Raw genomic sequence first — 18,199 nt, 5'->3', positions numbered from 1 at the left:
TTGAAAGTGGCAAGAGCCAAAGTCAGGATGACAAAGCAAATCTGACTTAAGTTCAAGTTCTTTGACACAGGCAACCCTAAGAGATAGCCACTGAGAGGCCGTATGGCACCGCTCTGCTGCAAGAGATACCCACGGCGCTCGCATTTTCGTCGTGTTCTCTGCTTACACGGCCAGCAAAGCCAGCAACATATCACTGCTAGCTTTGTTTCCACTCTTGCCAAGAGACAGTGCTCCCGCTCCTTCCCTACCCCCAAAACCCCCAACTATCAGTTTGAACGCAATACTTGGGGAAAATAAGTGCCATTTGCAGAAGCAAACTATTTGCAACCTGATTGTTTGCAGGTTCTTGAGACTAAGTAGTACACCCTACCTTTCTGCCTTTCTACTACAGGCTCAATTAGTGGACTTTACAAGCAAACACAAGCGCTTCGTGAGAGATGGCTTCGAGGTCAAACATACTCAAGGCCCTGAAATTTGCGGGTTTATATATATATAGTTTTATATATTCAAGATATATAAACACACAATTTTTTAGGTCTTCACCCTTGTGCCCCAGCTGTAAGTGCATGGCACCAACTGCAGATGCTTCAGGCGCAGGAACAAAGAGTTAGACCTCTGAGAGGAAAGGGTTATAATCTAAGGGCTTCTGCTTTACACATCCATGCCTGCTTTATTTCACTCTTCCTAGGTGTGCTTGCACCATACTAGCCCTTCACTCTTGGCCATATGTGATAAATTACTATTATAAAGCAAACAACTTTGAAATGAAGGTGATTGAAATGAAGATGAGCATGCCAGATCTAGCCAGGGTAATTTACATGACTGATCTCTGCTAATTACAGGGATGGCCACACATGTCTTTGTTAACACAGCCCTTCAGGTGTCAGGCCCTCCTTACCTCTCCTAAATTAAGCAATTTTTCCATTTTTAGAGCAGTCCTGGGCTGCAACAGTTTGTAGCTCTGCCATACTAACAGAGCAGGTCTGACAGGATTTAGGCTCAAACTCCTGAAAAAAGCCTGCAATCAGAAGTCACCCCAGCGACCAGGTGAACCTACTTAAAATCAACACCATGCTCAATTTTAGTCCTAAGAGCAAGATTCTGGAAAGAGACGAGGGGAGAAGGCAGCAAACAAAGGTTGTAGCTCCATATTATCAGCCAAATCCGTTCTAACTATGGGTATCCCACTCCTTCCTCTTCAAGGGCATCCCATGACTCTTACCTGTCAAGTGCCTTTCCAACAAAACGCTACCCGCAGAACCAGAGAAAGTGTTCCTTTGCAGATCAATTCTTTGCTCTGCTGCTTTGTTTCAAGCCTCAGGAGCTAAATTACAATAGTGAAGTTAAAACCGTCTCTGCTAATAGCTCTGGAGATGTCCCTTAACAACTCTTAAGTGTTTGTGAAGAGGTGGTTTATCTCGAGCCATTCTTTCCCTTCCCTGTTTTTTTCCCAGACAGCCTTTTGTTATGTTAAACCAATATATTTAGACAGTAATTACTTCAAATTAACTAGGTCACCACGCAGTATTCTAAAATAAAAGAAACTCTTCCAAATCAATTCACAAACTAGAGGCCTCCTTATACAACCTAACTGTTGTGCAAACAAAAAGCAATATACGGGTAATTGGAAATATTATTATTTTTTTTTTTTACTAATTGTATCAGATTCTTTTTTAGGATAATGAAGAAACCGAAGCACTGAAGCTTACTCACTGTGGCCTCATGCAAAGCAGGACATACGCACAATACCTAATCCTTCTGCTACCAATAAAACATATGATTCTTTCAACATATACAAGTTAAGCATCTCGGAAGGAAAGCAATACAAATACGTCATCCCAACATGCGAGACAAGGGACATCAGAGTCCTGGCAAACAGACACTCTCCAAACAGGTAGAGGGAAAGTGAATTGGAGGAATCGTCTACCATCCGGCAGCTGTAAGCCTCCCACACACCTCTCCCACCAACCACCGTGCATGGCTGACACAAGGAATGGTATTTTGGTTTTGATTTCAATCCAGCAGCTTAAAGATCTGAACTTGAAAAAATTCCCTTATGATGTGCAGGTTGTCTAATGTGTGTGGTGACACATAAGAACTCCAGTCCAAAATAACATTTACAGTAGAAAGCAACAACTTTAAAATTTTAACTATAAATGTTACAGGAATCTGTAAGTTTTCATTTATTGTCAAATTAGTTGATGAAAGATCCAAAGATTTATTTTTTTAAAAAAAGGATAGATTTCAGAGGGGTGAAAATCCAAATCCAGTCAAAGCTTAACCTCAAAATCCAGCATGCAAATTTTGCTCTTACTAGCTCCTGCCCACTCCTACAGCCACACCACCTATCACCAGCTAAGGGGCAAAAGTTTCCAGTGCTCCAATTCTCCTGAGCTGTCGGAAAAAGCAAAGGCTAGACTTCTTAGCGCACTACCGAGTTAACCTTCAATTTAGAATTTCTCACAGGATCTAGCCCTTAGATCATACACAGACAGTAAGTAGAGGACATTTATTAAGTCAAGTAGAGAGCACTTTGATGAATGGATTCAGTCCCTTCGTTGTGCAGAGCAACTGTAATAAAGTGCATGCCAAGTTATATTTCTCTCCCTCTGTGGAGGAAGAGAAAAGCCAGGCAAGTGTCCAATCTATAACGTATGTTTGTTGTATGTCCTCAGCACTCACATATGGTGCAATATTTTGTCATGAGAAAGGCAACTCAGGTTGTTACTCTCCTGGAAACATGCAATGCAAAAACCGAGCGGCGATATAAAAGTGCAATAAAATCTCAATAACATAATGTTACGTAGAACACCTTGTCCTCTTTCCGTAACTGAATTCTCAACCTTTACAGACCTTTCTCTTGTTCTCCAAATGCAATATGTAACCGGGCACCATAATACCTCAGAAGGTGTCTATTGTTAAAAACGGAAAGAAATGTGCAAAAAAAAATAGCGCAGCAGATGGATAATTTCTCACTCCTAAATAATGGAACATCTCTACATGATACAGGTGGGAGTGACTAAAAATGTACATGGAGGACAGCCAAATGAGGCAATCCTAAGTCCACTCTTTTTGTCCCTTAGTCTCCAGTACCTTCTTTGGACTTTATTTGCCCCAGCTGTTAGGGAACTGGATTGATAACGCCCTGGGCCAGGACATCTCCCAGAGCTACCCTGCTGCTCCTGAAGTGGGAGCCGCCTCACTCAAAGCCTCAGAGAAAGCTGAAGCAGGTCGGGGGGAAGAGATGCACTCATTACGCCACAGGGAAGCACTTTTACCTGGAGTTTTCAATTCAAACATTTTCAATAGAGATGACACATGGCAATTAAGTGGAAAGTCTCAAGATGTTTTGAAGGACTGGAATTTTAATCAGTGAACAGCTTTCAACAGACATAGTTTCAGAAAGCAAAATCTGTGTTTCAGTTATCTTCATTCCTGACCTCTCTTACGCTAAACCATGAGGTCGGGACACTACCTGAGAAGACGCGAGATGATCCGAAAGGACCACTGAGGGAAGTCAAAAGCTTGAAGCTGAACTTACGCAGCTGAAGGGGGTGCGGGGGAGCTGGCTAATTGGAAGCTTATGTATTTTCTCACATGAAGCCACAGAAAAACATTTAATTGTCTTTGCTGAAAACAGCCAGTTCCAAATACAAGCGGGATGTTTGAGGAAGACGACAGAAACCTGCGGTGACTAGAAGCAATGCTGTGCTCTCTGCAGGGGCAGCGCAAGGAAAGAAACTGAGAGGCCACAGAAGCGGCACACCATTTTCAGTGCACCCCAAACCACCAAAGGAAATCACTTTCCTTTGGCAGGCTTTTATGTACATACAAACACACACGTCGGCAGTTTAACCATCATCGCGGTGCCTGCGCTTGGCTGAGCGCTGCACCTTGCCAAACAACAGCAAGCGGCCCCAAAGACAGAATCAATATTACGATGCTGCTATAAGCATGAGTCCGCACAGCCACCCCCAGCAGCTGAACCCTCCTAAAGCAGGTGGTCAGGAGCTTTAAGCATGGGGTAAAATATTTTGAGAATGTCACAGCAGGAGCTGCTCTCGACTTGCTGCCGTTGAAAACGGGCAAGAGCTCTTCCCCACAGAAAGTCATCAAGAGCTGCCAGTACGCAAAAGATTCTGTAACTGCTAATTCCTCCGTATAAACTCTGTCACCAATCTATAATTGTCTGCATTAAAGTAAAGGGGGATTAAGCCACAGAAACTGTCTGCGAACAAGTTCAGGCATGTAAGGCAGTCCAGCTGGAGTAAAATTATATTGTACCCAATTCCTTCTGCTACAGTTGTCTGCTTACATTTCCATTTCACTTGCACCCAATTTTTAAATGTTCTGTAACTCGGAGCACAGCACAATTACTGTGTGTCCTATAGTTAAAAATACAATAGATTTAAAGTCTAACTTTCAGTCAAAATAATCAGGTCAAATATTTGAGTTGTTCTAAAGAGGTGTGTGTTTGCTTTTTTTTTTTAAATGCACTAAATAAAAGCTGTCCAAGAAAATATTTTTCAATTGTTTAATTCTATAATTTTGTTCTTTTTAGTAGCATCAGGGGACTGTTATGGACACCAGAGACGCAAGAGTCTATAATAGTTCACGTGTACTAACACGACATGCACTATGCTTTGAGTTAGCCACAACGGATTAAGCAGTTGAAAAACTATTTTATACCATCAAGTTTAAATCATCATCTTCCCTACTACTAAACTTTCTCAAAACCCAAATGACCTTTTAAAGCAAGTGCTTCACCTCTCACCAAATTCAGTTCAATTGGCCACCACCTACAAATATTAATAACTAGAGTCACATTAAGACCTACATCGCTTAAAACAATTCCTATGCACCAAGACACATAAGAATACCAGATTGTTTTGGTTTTATCACCCCATCTAGGAAGAAGAGAAGCCAAGTAATACAGCTTCCCACCCGCGGCTATCACTTCCTTAAGATGCCTGGATGAGCACTGAACTAACCCAAAGGAGTTTCCAGGGAAGGAGGAGGATTGACTCAAAAGACCAGGTCTCAGGTTCCCTGCCTCCTCCATGACACAAGGATTCCCCCCACTGCCCTCTCAAAAGGAAAGGAGTATCAAGACTAAGGCTGAGATGTATACAGAGCACTGGGGAAGTTTTCCTCAGATTTATCTGAATGTGGATTAGCAAAAGGGAAGCCACAAGAGTCCCAGGGACTGGGACAAGGAGCAGACGAAACGCGGACAGCAGGGACCCCTGAACTCTTTTAAGGTAACTCACACCACAACTCCCCACTCGCAATGGCATAATAACCTTTGTGGCAAATCCAGCAATGCCAATTGTTCAGGGAAAGAGAAAATCCTACCTTTCTTTGACTTCTCACGTGTGGGGAAAAAGAGGAAAACTCAGTCAATGTAGCAAGACAGAACATCCATTGAAAATCGGATGGAGTTCGCTCATAGCGGTTATTAGTTTACTGGACATCAACAAAAACATTGCCTCGTTCACACTTCAGTCAAGATTTCCAAATAAAAACTAGGGAAGAGATCCCGATATAAGACCAGACAAGAACAGACACTTTTTTTTCCCCACAACAAATCTAACCACCTATCAGATCTATAATCAGAAGTATTTGATCGGTAATGAGAGATGCAGATTTGCATCTGAAGAATGATATAAAACCAGTGTTTTGATTTAAGAGATCAACTAAATTCTTGGGGGGTTGCTGGTGTTTAAGCAAGGGTTGGAATAAAAATGCAGTTATTTTAACGACAGCAGCTAGTTGTAGGGAATCCCTCTACCAGACCAATCGTGTAGAGCCGTACTATAATCAATAAAAATGGCTTTTGCTTTAACCACACAATCAAAGGTTTCACGGTGCAGGAGCAGCTAAGGCCACACATTCCACCTCTATACTTGTATCCTGATCGGTAATGCCTAAAAACTTTATGGCCACACAGTCTGACTTCGCATGTCCTTGTATTTGCTCTCTAGATATGCTTTTTGCATAGATCTTTGAAACGTAACACACAACTATTTGAAGACGGGGTGGGGGGTAGGGGGAGGAAAAAAATCTACCATAGGATGACTGCTATATTGTACCAGCAAACCCTTTAAATGCAGTGAGCGCGGGAAAGCCGAGGACACGGAGGTGAAGAGCCTGCCCACGCACCAGTACTGTCCTTTGGCCAACACGTGGTAACCGGTGCCTGAGCTGAGAAGGAGCATTTCAAGGCTGAGTTTTTCCTGACACATGCTTTGAAAAGCAGTCCAAAAATCTGTTAACAGAGGATGTCTGCGTGCTTTTTTTTTTTTTTTTAATGGCAGTTCTGCAAACACCTGCAGGGTTAAAAATCAAGACCAGGAGTACCAGTGTTACCCATTGTGGGAAATGCATCATGTGTGGGTGAATCCTGTTGATTTGAGTCTGTTAAATTCAGCATGTCCTGATGTCTTACCTAAATATACTTTGAGTATTTCTCTGAATAGTACCTGTAGTCCAGCACTTGTTAACACAATTGTTAACAGATAATGCTTTCATCCACAGATCCAAGTTTTATTTAAAGTAGCATCCTATCATCTTTGCTAGAAAGCAAAAATTAAACACTTGCACAAAGTCAGAGTAAAACCAATTAAAAAAAACCCCAACCTATTAGCTAAAACATGTCTTTAGACTCCCAATCAAGTACATACACTTCTGGGCAATATAGGTGGTTCGTTTGATATAAAGAATTTAAACAGCCCACCCACAGGGATAAAAACCTGCCTTTAAAAGGCAATTTTAATTTTTGTAAAAGCCAATATTCTGTCTGTTCTCCAAGACCAATAAAACACTTGCACAGAAGTGTTAGATACATTTTCCTTGCTATGCTCGAAAATGTCAGATCTCTGATGTAAAAATGGGTATCAGCACCAGCCAATTCCTACCTCACCTTGGCTCCCCTCATTCATACATACAGAAATGACCTACATCTTACACAATATAGAAAGAGGTTTTACAGCAGGTTTCTGTAGTATTTTCCGAGATAAACTTAGAAAATTTTTCCACGCAAAAATGTCATCTTTAGAGTACTAGTTAAACCATGATACAGCTACAAATTCTTCTAAGTATATGAAAAAAAATTGAGGACCTCCAGAAGAGATCCGAGTACCTTACAAAAAATGACCTTAAGAAGACCTTTTTCACCATAAAGCTAGATCAAAAAACTCTAGGGTTTGCAACAATAAAACTTTTTTCCCACACACACAATGGAAACCATCATTATCTGACACATTTCAATTAGCTATCACACCTACTAGACTAATAAAAATTCAGCTTTCTAAACAAAAGCTAAAAAAAGAATATAAAGAAATATTACATGTAAATTACTGAAATATACATACATTAAATTAAGTTTCCAAATTAAGAATCCCTTCACAGCCAACTGTGTTGAAATAAGGATTTTAAATCTAGCACCACTAGCTACTTCAAATCAAATTAATTCACTTTCTCACAGAATTAAAGAAGCTCCAAGCCTTACGCTGCAGCCTCTCGCCCTCAGAGTTGGTATACACTCCAATTAAAAAAAAAAAAAAAAAGAAGAGAGATAGAGAAAAAAAATTCCTCTTCCTTGTCACAATACAATTTCCATACCAGCTTTAGAGGAATCGAATGACTTTTATGAAATAGGCCTTAACCGAGTGTGTCAACAAAAAATAAAATGCACGTTCTGTGCAAAGTTTCTTCCGCTCTTAACATTTACACTAATCCATACTGCTGACAGTCAAGGCTAGGCTGACGCTTAAGAGCTTTTGTTTTGCAAGTGTTTTGGGAAAGTCCGATCTGCCCAGGTCCCATCCAGTCAGGGACCTGCAGCCGTCCGTGCATTAGGAAGACCGTGAGTTGGTATTTCAGCGCTCGTTCAGCATCCGCTGTCTGACCGAAACAATCCCTATTTTTAAAACATTAGCACAAAGGGTTTTCAAGAGGAGTTTCTTATGTAGGTAGATGAGTCTAGACAAGTTCAGACACGTTCCTGGCCGTCCTATCACATAACACCCAAGAGCTGTAGGCACCTGGAACTTGACTTTACCACAAAAATGACTCCCACCATCCCACTGAGCCCCCTCCCTCAAACCTGCGGCGCTGGATGCGCTTCAGCGTGCGGCAGCCGGGCTTCTGCATTGCATAACATCTGGAGGGGGAAGGGAGCGGGGAGAGTTAAGCATGCCATTTAATGGAGGGTGGATTTTTATCCTAGATGCAATGGCAGCAAAATGCCCTCCCAGCTATGCTGCCTGGCTTTGCCTCCCCAGGAAGAAATGCCTTGGTGCCAACGCACCTTTTGGAGACGGTCACTCTTGGGTTTAGGCCAAAAGCGAAAGCTCAACCTCTCACTCTAAAGCCTTACGACTTCTAGTGGGAAAATAAATAAATAGTAAAGAGGGACAATGTGTGCTGCCATTAAAGAACGTACAGCCAGGACTCTCAGAAAGGGCAAAGTTGGATTTATGTAGCAGAAAGCTAAGAAGTTAGACCAGCCCACAAACAGAACTCAATGCGTAATTAAAAAGAGGCAGAACTCTAGGAAAGTGTTTAATAAATAACAGGGAAAAAGACAACTCACCAAAGTGCTTAACCTGTATTTCTTGAAGATCAAGGAACAGTCTCAGAAACTTAGGATGCACATGTTCTACCTGAAGCATTTTTGCAATATTGTTAATAAAACCAGCGGGCAGTTTCTTAGTAGTGTCCCAAGTCTGCCAGAACTTTGAAAGCGCATTGAGCAATTCCAGGTAGACTGGAGAAGCGGACAGACTTTTAAAGGCTATTTACAAGTATCTATATTGCTCCACAATCGACCGCTCCCCCCCCCCCCCCCCCAAATTGGGTGAACAAGCTATTTTAAAATAATTCCTCTATTTTGGCAGAACTGCAAATTCACTTTAAATATGTTAAATACAATTAGTAACGATACCATTGGAAATATTCTTTCAAAACACACTACATCTCAGTTTATTTACTGCACAATATGCAAAAGGCGTACAGGGAAGTAACTTCAGGTCTAGAGACTACATCATTCTTGCCAAAGAGCAGCTTGCCACACTTGTGATAAAAGTTCTGGAGAAAGTTATTTATGTCTTTGTTAATTAACCCGTACACGGACATCGCTACAAAGAACCCAGTCTACCAAGTAAGTGCTCTTCGCTCAGCCCTGCCGTGAACTGCCTCACCACCTCCTGCAGACGAACATTAATCCTGACGCAGAAAGAGAGCGCAGGGATCATCGCTGCCGAAAAGTGCCGTACCTCTACCAAAAGGAAAAGTGACTTGACGGTCTGAGAGACACGTTATTTGCAGGACAGACTGGTGATAGAAGCCTCGGACCCTAACTCTAGGCCACAAAAACCAGAGCTGGCAGGCCACTGCCTAACGTCACCTGGGGCAGCGTGGATTACCCAGTGAACTCGCACAGGGCCCCTCAACATGACAAAGGAAAGGTGTTTCCAGAAACGGAAGATGCGTCTCGATTGCAGCTTTTTATAATGACCGGGAGCAGGGTTAGCACATTCAGGCCGATATCCCAGAGGCCATACTAAGAAGAGGTGGGAGCTGGAGAACGGGACAGAAACGCAGCGGCAGAACTGCAAACTGCACAAAACCAGGCACAACAAACGATACCGCAGGTCAGGAAAGCGGCGCCCTGGCAAGAACACACGAGAAAAACGAGCAGCACCTGTCAGCACACCAAACTCAACTCCCTGCTGTCGAAAGGTTAAACTCTCACAGGCTTTAAGCCCGCGCTAAGAGTAATCACACTACAGCCTGCGCTAATTTTCATGTACTCTTGTATACATTACACCAACTTAACAGATTTCCTTTTTACACGCCCCCATCCATCTACAAGGCTTACCAGCTAATACATAAAAAAAAAAAAATTGAAAACTTACGTTTTCAGAACCAAACTAGCTACTGAAGCTGTGAAATTAAAGTTATTTGCATTGCTTAAAAGTTGCTTCAACTATAATTAAATTTTTTTTTTTTTAAAAAAAAAGCCATTGGTTATAAGTCTGTATTTGAGACACTGTTGCCTCAAAAAGAAATTAAATACACCTGAAAAAGAGCAAGCTTCTTCAACACAAACCAGGAATACCCTGGCTATACATAGTATCTTCACGAGTAACTTTCAGTTTCAGCTCTGCTAAGCTTTCTGCTCTCCTGAGGAACATCACAGGAAAAAAAAAAAAACCAAACCAACAGTATTACACTGCAGCGCAGGTAGTTTTATTCATCTTATCACACAAATACAGTGGGAAAGCATCCTCTGCTGTGAACCACTTCTCCAAAGCAAACTCCTGAACTCCTCGAGAGACGTTCTTCTGCATTGGATCAGCTTACAAAACACATGGTATTATTTGCTATTCCCTTACTCCCTCTGCAGATGCAGATTTGCCAATATAATGCAATACAGAGCTGCAGGAGGGGGGAAAGATGAAAGGGAAAAGGTGACAAAGTTGTCTTATTACTGTTTACTAGTTCCACAATTCCACACGAGTTTTTTTCCCCCAACTGTTGCTATCAAGACCTCTGCTTGGATTTCAAGTCTCAAACCTGAGGTTTCTAGATTTGACGTTATACCACTAAGAAAAAATAGCAACTACAACTTAGCTAAGTAATCTCTGTTAATAATATCTGAAACAGAAACCACTTTGCTCTCCTGCATCCCTCACAGCGAAGAGACGCAAACCTACCAGGAGCTGGTCGGTGCCCCGCACAACAGCAAAGCTTGGAGATGCTCTGAGAAGGCGCGAGCGGCGATAAGGAGGCAAACCCCCCAATTCCGCCAGCAGCAATTTCACGATGCACTCGTGAAAGCAATTTTCGTTCGCAGCCACCGGGCTCACTGCACCACTAACACTCCCGGGTTCTGTTTTTCACCGTTATATTGCGTATTTCCTACGTTTTTCTCGAGCTGCAGCTCCCCTGATAACCTGTACCTGCTTTTTTTTTGCCCTAGGGCAGCGACAGAGAGCCTTTATAACGCCAAAATATACACCGAAACGCAGAGTATTTAGAGAGACACCCCTAGTTTGCACGCAGATGCTAAGTTTTTACCAAACGCCCAGGGAACTTTCACGTGGAGACCGCGGCAGCTCCAAGGCTTCCATCCCGCCTTCCCAGCAGCTTCCCTCCTCCTGCAGCCCGCTTCAGGCTCCAGGCCACCGCCAGCCATCCCTGAATCCAGCTCGCCCGCCCGCTCCGCAGGGACAGCGCTCCCGTAGGAGCTGCCGGGTCGGCGGGACCGCACGCCCCTCTCGCCGCCAGCTAGTCACTCTTTAACAGCCTTGCAGCCCTTTGCCCGCCGGGCCCCGCGAACCGGCCACACTCAGAGCCCCGAGCGGGCGGCGGGAGGCGCCGGGCCCCGCTCGCCCCCGTCCCGCTCCTCTCCCCCGCGCTGCCATCGTAGCTCGGCTCCGTCCCTCCCCGCCGCCGGGCCCCGCTTCGCTCCGCCATCCCCGCCCCGGGGAGGGGAGGGGGAGCCCCGCACCCCCCCCCCCCCCCGCACAGGCTCCGGGCCGGGCCCGCCGCCCCCTCAGGCGGCTCGGGGCGGGGGAAGGCGGCCGGCCCGGCTCGCTGCGCGGCCCCTCGGCGGCCTGCGAGCCTCCCCCCCCGGCGCCCCGCGGGGCCGGCGGCCTCCCGCCCTTCCCCGCCGCCGCTCCGGGCCGCGGCCCCCCGGCCGGCCCGCCCCGGCCCCCGCACCAGTTGGTCATGTCGAGGAAGAAGGCGCAGCCGGCGGGGCTGAGCTGGAAGCCGAGGAGCCGCTGGAACTCGCCGATCAGCACGTCCTTGTCGGTGGTGCCCAGGCAGCTGAACTTCTGCATCAGCTCCGCGTCCAGGTCCACGTCCATGCCCTCCATGGCGCCCGGCGGTGCCCGCCGCCCCGGGGCCGCCCCGCTGCCGCCGCCGCCGCCTCAGCGCCGCATGGGGGCGGGGGGGGAGCGCGGGCACGGCGGGGGGGAGGGGGCGCGGGCGACGCCAGCCGCTGCCGCCACCGCGCAAGCGCCGCCCCGCCTCGCGCCAGGGGCACGCCGACTATGACGCCAGCGCGCCCGGCGCCGGACGCGCTGGCGTCAGCCGTCACGGGCGGCGTGGGAGAGCGGAGGGGCGGGGGGGCGGAGCGTGGGCGGCGCGAGCCGCCCCCGGCGGGGGGAGGGCGGGGCGTATGCAAATGAGCGCTGCGATGCGCGGGCGGGCGCCCGGCGTGACGCGGGGGCTCCGCGCGCAGGGGCGGGGCGGGGGGGCGGTGGCGGCTGCGTCACAGGGCGGGGCACCTCGGCGTAGCCGCGCGCTGCCATAGATGGAGGCGGCGCGGGCGGCCGGCGGCGCCTGTTTACGTATGCAAATGCGCCGCGGGCGGGCTCTGTGACGTCACGTGGCGCCAGGCAAACGAGGCGGCGCACAGCCTGCCGGGGCGGGGCCGCGGCCTCGCTGAGCGGGGCGGTCCATTGTAGAATGGGGGGGGGTTTTATTTGCTTTTCCCCGCAAAATGACGCCTTGCCCGCAACTTTCAGCCCCGCGAGGCCCCTGGGGCGAGGCCCGGCGGCCCCGCGACCGGTAGCAGCGAGCGTTCCCCTGACGAGACCAGAGGCCGCGGGCTCTCGGCCCGGCAGCCCCGGGGCGGGCAGGCTGGCAGGACGCCCGCTCTACGTTAACGCTTTTCATGTAAACACACTCGCCCCGGTTGCTGACGCACACCCGCTGCGTTACGTCAAGCGCTTTCCTCCCCAGGCGCGGGCCCGGGCCGGGCGGTCGGCCGAGGAGCCGAGGAGCCCCGCAGCCGCAGGCCTGCCGCCGCCCCGCCGCAGAGGGAACAGCGGGGGGCCGCGGTGAGGGTGCCCGGTGTGCCGGCGGGCAGCCGGCGGCGTGACCGGAGCGGCGACTGGGCAGCGGCGGGGGCTCCGCCTGCGCGGCGCGGAAGCGAAGCCCGCCCGCAGCCGCTTTTGTCCCCGGCGGGCCGCCGTCGGGCGCTGCGCCCGCCCCCGCGCCGCCGCCGCCGTCGCTGTCGCTCTACGGCAGCCGCCGGAGGTCAAGCGGCGGAAGGTGTCGCTGCGTGAGTGCGTCACTTCCGGGCGGCGCCGGCGGCGGGGAGCACCATGCCCAAGTGAGCGCGGCTCGGGCGGGCTCCGGCGCTGGGGGGGCGGCGGGAGGCGGGGCCCGGGCCGGGGGGGAGCCGGGGCGAGGGGGGCCCGGGCCCGGCGGGGCGGGGGCCGCTTGGTCCCTGGGCGGGGTTCGGTGAGCCCGGCGGGCGGTTCGTGCTCGGTCAAGCCTCGGGAAGCGTGGAAAGGCGAGAGGAGGGGGCGCGGGGCGCCCCGGGGCGCGGGCTGGGGCGCTGGCTGCCCGAGCCCTGGCCGCCTGTTTGGCGCAGCCGCCCCCGGGCCCGGCGCGGAGCCGCTGAGGGGCTGTGTGTTACCGTGCGGGGGGTTTCTTAATAACGCCGGCTTTCCCTCTCCAGATTTTACTGTGATTACTGTGACACGTACCTCACCCATGACTCGGTAAGTACTAAGTCCCCTGCGGCGATTCCTCAGCTGTATCAAGCGCATTAAAATAAAACTTACACAGACTAAAGCCAGGTTGCTTGAAATATTACGATGGCCTACTTGTTTCACTTCTTTCCTCTCCCGCTTCTTTGCAAAAAAGAAACAAGAGCAGGAGGAGTTTGGGTGTCACTAGTGGGTCAGTAGGAGACAGCTGGCTGGGTGCTAGGGCAGCCTCTTTTACTTAAACTGGAGTCTGAACCCTTATAGTTTATACACAAAGGTTTTGCATGTCACCCGTCCTCCGACTGGGCGCAGAAACCAACCTATTTTATACTCTAAACTCCATGAGTTTGAAATTACGCAACTGTTCCCAGTGAACTTTGGGTTTATGTGATGTGATGTAAGCTTTGGGTTTACATGCTCTTTCTCAGCCCTCCGTGAGAAAAACCCACTGCAGTGGCCGAAAACACAAAGAGAATGTGAAGGACTACTATCAAAAATGGATGGAAGAGCAAGCTCAGAGCCTGATTGACAAAACAAGTAAGGCTAATCCTTCTGTGACCCTGGATTGCTCTCCCGTTACTTCCCCTGTCTTTCCTCTGGCTGCTTTTCTTCCGTTTTTCCATGTTGATTCTTCCTCACTTCCCTGCTGAGTCTTTGCTCTGTGAATCACGAGCGAAAACTTCGCTTAGAGTCTGAATCTTGAACTCATCAGAGTGTGGGCTTCCACGTAAGGGACTGCAGGCTCTGCCCGAGAGGTTGTTGCAAGCAGGCATTTACTGCTTTACTGCAGTTGAGAGAGTTGTAGATACCACCGCCTTTAGCACTGCTAGTAACGTCATACAAAGTCACATAACATGTTTGTGCTTTTTGATAGTAGCACATTTATGTAAAAAGCAAGAAATCCCAAAGATAGGAAAGTGGACATTGAAATGTATGGATTTTTGCTTTTTTTTTTAATGCTGTAGTTGCTTGCCCTCAATTCTTTAGGGATATTGATTCCCGTCCCTCCTTACTATTTAAGGCTGGCATAAAGTGTGAACTGTTTCCTCTGTCAGTTTATAGGGTTCTTTTCCTCTCACTTGTCCTCTAAATAATGGTTCTTTTCTCTTTTGAAAGAAATACAAATGCCAGATTAACTTTGTGGCAACTTTCTTTAGATCATAGAATCACAGAATATCTCAAGTTGGAAGGGACCCATAAGGGCCATCGAGTCCAACTCCCTGCTCCTCGCAGGACTGCCTAAAGCTGAACCATATGACTAAGAGCGTCGGCCAGACGCTCCTTGAACTCTGGCAGGCTTGGTGCCGTGACCGCTTCCCTGGGGAGCCTGTGCCAGGGACCGACCAATCTCTCAGCCTTTCCCTAATGTCCAGCCTGAACTTCCCCTGACACAGCTTTTTTCCATTCCCTTGTGTCCATTTTCCTCGTGACACTTGCCACTTCCCCATCTTTTGCCTTCCTTCTGGTCGATTCCAGTCTTTTGAATTTCTTCCCTTTCACATGTTTTTCATGCTTTTTGTCACCTACCTAAGTCTTTGCCTTCTTACCATTTTCAAGATGGCATGTCTTCACCTAATGATCCCAGGTGCAAGTTGCAGCTGCAAACCACGTGATGTATTTTCTCTACCATCCTCCTTCCTGTTAGGTGTGTGAAACTCATCAAGGAGCTCTCCAGCCTCAGCTGGAGTAATTACTATAATAATTGTCTTCAAGAATATCAGGTGCTTCCGCCATGACAAGCAGCATAAACCAGGGATTTGTTCCAGAGTTAGAACAACCGAGCACGCAGCATGACGTGAAGTATGCTCTGACCGCGTGGCATGAGAAGGAAGATTGACGCAGGAGCTTCCTCAGCCTAGTAACTGGTTTTTCTCCTGGGATTCTTTCTTTCCTTTTTTTTTTTTTTCTTTTCCCCCCCAATGTAGCGGCTGCATTCCAGCAAGGGAAAATCCCACCTACACCATTCTCGGCACCACCTCCCGCAGGAGCCATGATACCACCTCCTCCCAGCATCCGTAAGTGTGAACTGGACAGCTTTTGGCTGGGATGGCAGCCCTCTTTAGCTATGTTGCGTGTTCCCTGGACTTGGAAAAAAAAAAGTCCTTTTAGCTTGAAATCAAGCTAAGACATTTTGAGCTCGTGAATACCAAAATGTAAGAGAATGCTTTGTAAGCGTGTTTCAGCAACCATCTTAATCTTTAGTTTGTCTTATTTTTAGGCATGTTGAGTACGTTAATAGAAATGTGTGCCTCCTCATTACTTGCTAGCTGCCATGTAGATAGCTTCATTAAAACTTCCAGCATGGGGTTTTGGGGGTTGGTTTGGTTTTTTTTTTTTTAGTAAATAGGATTGATAACCTTCTTTGGCACTTCAGCTGGCAAACAGCTGAGATCCCTTTCTGCTTAGAGTCCTGCTGTTGGAAGTGGTAGTCATTTACATTAGGTATGCAAAGTTGGAAATAATTTCTCCGGTTCACTTTTTGGCACCTGAAGTCAGAGTTGAAACTGAAAATGAAGGCAGGCGGTTGTAAAGCAATCTAAGACACCTTAATTACTAAAATGTCCTGTCAAGTTTAATAACTGCTTCGCATTGTACGTTGTTGATGGATGGGAAAGCAGCCAGGTGCGTAACCGATCTGTGTATGTGTTCAGCTGGCCCCCCGCGGCCTGGCATGATGCCGGCCCCTCACATGGGTGGACCGCCGATGATGCCGATGATGGGCCCGCCCCCGCCAGGAATGATGCCCGTTGGACCCGGTAAGTCTGGAGATTGGTAAATGTCGGTAACTGAGGCGCTGCGTGGTCTGGCTTGCAGGACGTTTGGGTTCTGTTTTCTGTCTCACTGGGCAATAGAGAGTTGTGAAAGGAACTCAGCGGAGAATGTGAAGCGGCTGCAGCACTTGGGTGCCAGCTGTGGTGATGCGCTCTAGTTTATAGCTTGCGTCACTTCGCACGTCGTATTAGACGCAGCCACAAGTGCCAAGCTGTGGAAGTATTTCAGTTTGCATATACTGTGTACGCACGTTTGCCGAGCCATTATCTCTGCGTGGTGAGACGCAAAACGGTCTTGGAACTGCTGATTAAAGTTCCTTTACTACTTGTTGAGAGTACTTACTAGTACAACTGAAATTATTGCTCTGCTAAATTGTAGCTTTTCTACCTCTGGTCCTAGCAGTACAGTCTTTAATTGTTTAGGAATTCTGTGTTTGTAGTGCTTCTATTTTTGCACAAGAGGTACATTTCAGCACTAAATGAATTTTATTGTTAAAATGTGTTCCAGAGACACGACACGCCGTAAAAAGTTTTTTTCAGAACCATAAAGGCAAACTAAAATGTCTTGATCCATTCTGGTTTTGAGCTTACTGGCATTTGAAGAATTCTCAGGGGACGTCTTACTGAAGCGGTTACTGGAACAAATCTAAAGGAACACACACACGCGCGCTAAAAGTCATGAAGTGTCTTTGCAATTATTGTCTTGCTGGTAGAAACTGTTCTTTAAGTGTTTTTTAAAGGCACAAAAAGCTGTGCATAATCTGCGATATTAGGCAGCATAGTGACTGCCTGAAAATAAATGGAGAAGTTGGATGGAAACCATCATTTCAGCGCTTTTTAGTAGAGCACCTGCTTTTCTTTGGTAATGCTGTTACTTTTTCAAACACGCTTAACTGGAGGATTTCACACTTTTTTCCAAATGAACTTTCCAATTCAGTAATTAAGCTAGCGTCTCTTTGGAGTGGTTAAAAATAATTTATCAGTGAATACTGTCAAAAGGGGGCATATAACCCAGAAACTTGGTTCTTCCTCTACTAATTGCTAATATCCTTCAGGGAAATGTAATCCATCTCAGCTTCCAGATCAAAGCTTACGCGCTTGTAAAATGAAAGGTCCCTGGAGGGTGGGGGAGAGAACCTGCACACAGTATTGACATGACTCGGCACTTGCCGCTCCTGAGAGCTCTTCTCTAACGTCCCCTCTTTCCCCTTGTAGCTCCGGGGATGCGGCCGCCCATGGGAGGACACATGCCGATGATGCCGGGGCCCCCGATGATGAGACCGCCCTCCAGACCCATGATGGTGCCAACCAGGCCCGGAATGACCCGTCCAGACAGATAAAGGTGGAAGTGGAGCTACCTTCTCTTTTTCATATTACGATCTTCCGTACGATAAAATACCATAGACCTATGTCCCTAGGGTTTTGTATTAAAACAGTGTGTAGAGGAAATCTGCTGTTACTTCAGGTTGCAGACGGTTTGACCTAGATGCACACTGGACTTATGCTTTTGTACTGGTCTGGAGTTTGTTTGTTTGTTTTTTTCCCCCCCATTGAATTTTAAAACGCAACAATAAAACATGGATGCTGGTACAGAGAATCTGAGCCTTACTCTGTGTGTGGTTTTTCTGCCTGGCAGAGAGAGATGTCAGTTTTCTTTGTTCCCTTTCTACCTGTCTTGCACAGAATTTGTCAGGGTTTTTTTTTTTTTCTCCGTAGTCCTTAGGTAGTCTCTCTTTTTCATGCCATACCCCTCGAGAGATGTATTACTATCTGCATTTTGAATTCTTGTTTCAAAACAAGTATGCGTGTTTTTCATAAAAAACCAAAAAAGGTGACATCAGAAAAGACTGCAGTGATGTCTCTGACTGGGGAGACTGCAACATTACGTGACTTTGCTAGGACAAAATAGGTTGA

General features: G+C 47.5%; 2 protein-coding genes across 7 annotated transcripts in view; one reads left to right on the top strand and one right to left on the bottom strand.

Moving 5' to 3' along the window:
• ILRUN (inflammation and lipid regulator with UBA-like and NBR1-like domains) overlaps positions 1-11,899 on the bottom strand; it is a 30,834-nt gene extending 18,935 nt beyond the window's left edge. For 4 of the 5 annotated variants that reach the window (XR_012831710.1, XM_075722479.1, XM_075722482.1 and 1 more), the window contains exon 1: positions 11,731-11,899. Coding sequence is in view for 4 of the 5 variants with exons in the window: in XM_075722479.1 (XP_075578594.1) it covers positions 11,731-11,888 (158 nt within the window). In the remaining variant the exon portion in view is untranslated. Of the gene's footprint in view, positions 1-11,085; positions 11,175-11,730 lie in introns of those variants that run through there. The other variant, XM_075722481.1, reaches the window with a different exon arrangement.
• A 1,172-nt stretch (positions 11,900-13,071) lies between these two features.
• On the top strand, positions 13,072-17,882 carry SNRPC (small nuclear ribonucleoprotein polypeptide C). 2 transcript variants are annotated; one of them, XM_075722288.1, is made up of 6 exons: positions 13,072-13,132; positions 13,484-13,526; positions 13,943-14,051; positions 15,440-15,529; positions 16,166-16,270; positions 17,501-17,882. In XM_075722288.1, exons 1-6 carry the CDS (start codon positions 13,125-13,127, stop codon positions 17,623-17,625), a joined length of 480 nt encoding a protein of 159 aa, XP_075578403.1. In that variant the 5' UTR covers positions 13,072-13,124; the 3' UTR covers positions 17,626-17,882. The 2 variants fall into 2 exon arrangements, with proteins under 2 accessions (XP_075578403.1, XP_075578402.1); XM_075722287.1 differs by having other exon boundaries at positions 15,437-15,529.
• The last annotated feature ends 317 nt before the right edge of the window (positions 17,883-18,199 follow it).

Source organism: Pelecanus crispus, chromosome 17 (genome assembly GCF_030463565.1).
Source record: "Pelecanus crispus isolate bPelCri1 chromosome 17, bPelCri1.pri, whole genome shotgun sequence".
NCBI classification, from domain to species: domain Eukaryota; kingdom Metazoa; phylum Chordata; class Aves; order Pelecaniformes; family Pelecanidae; genus Pelecanus; species Pelecanus crispus.
This window is presented reverse-complemented; position numbering and strand designations above follow the sequence as displayed.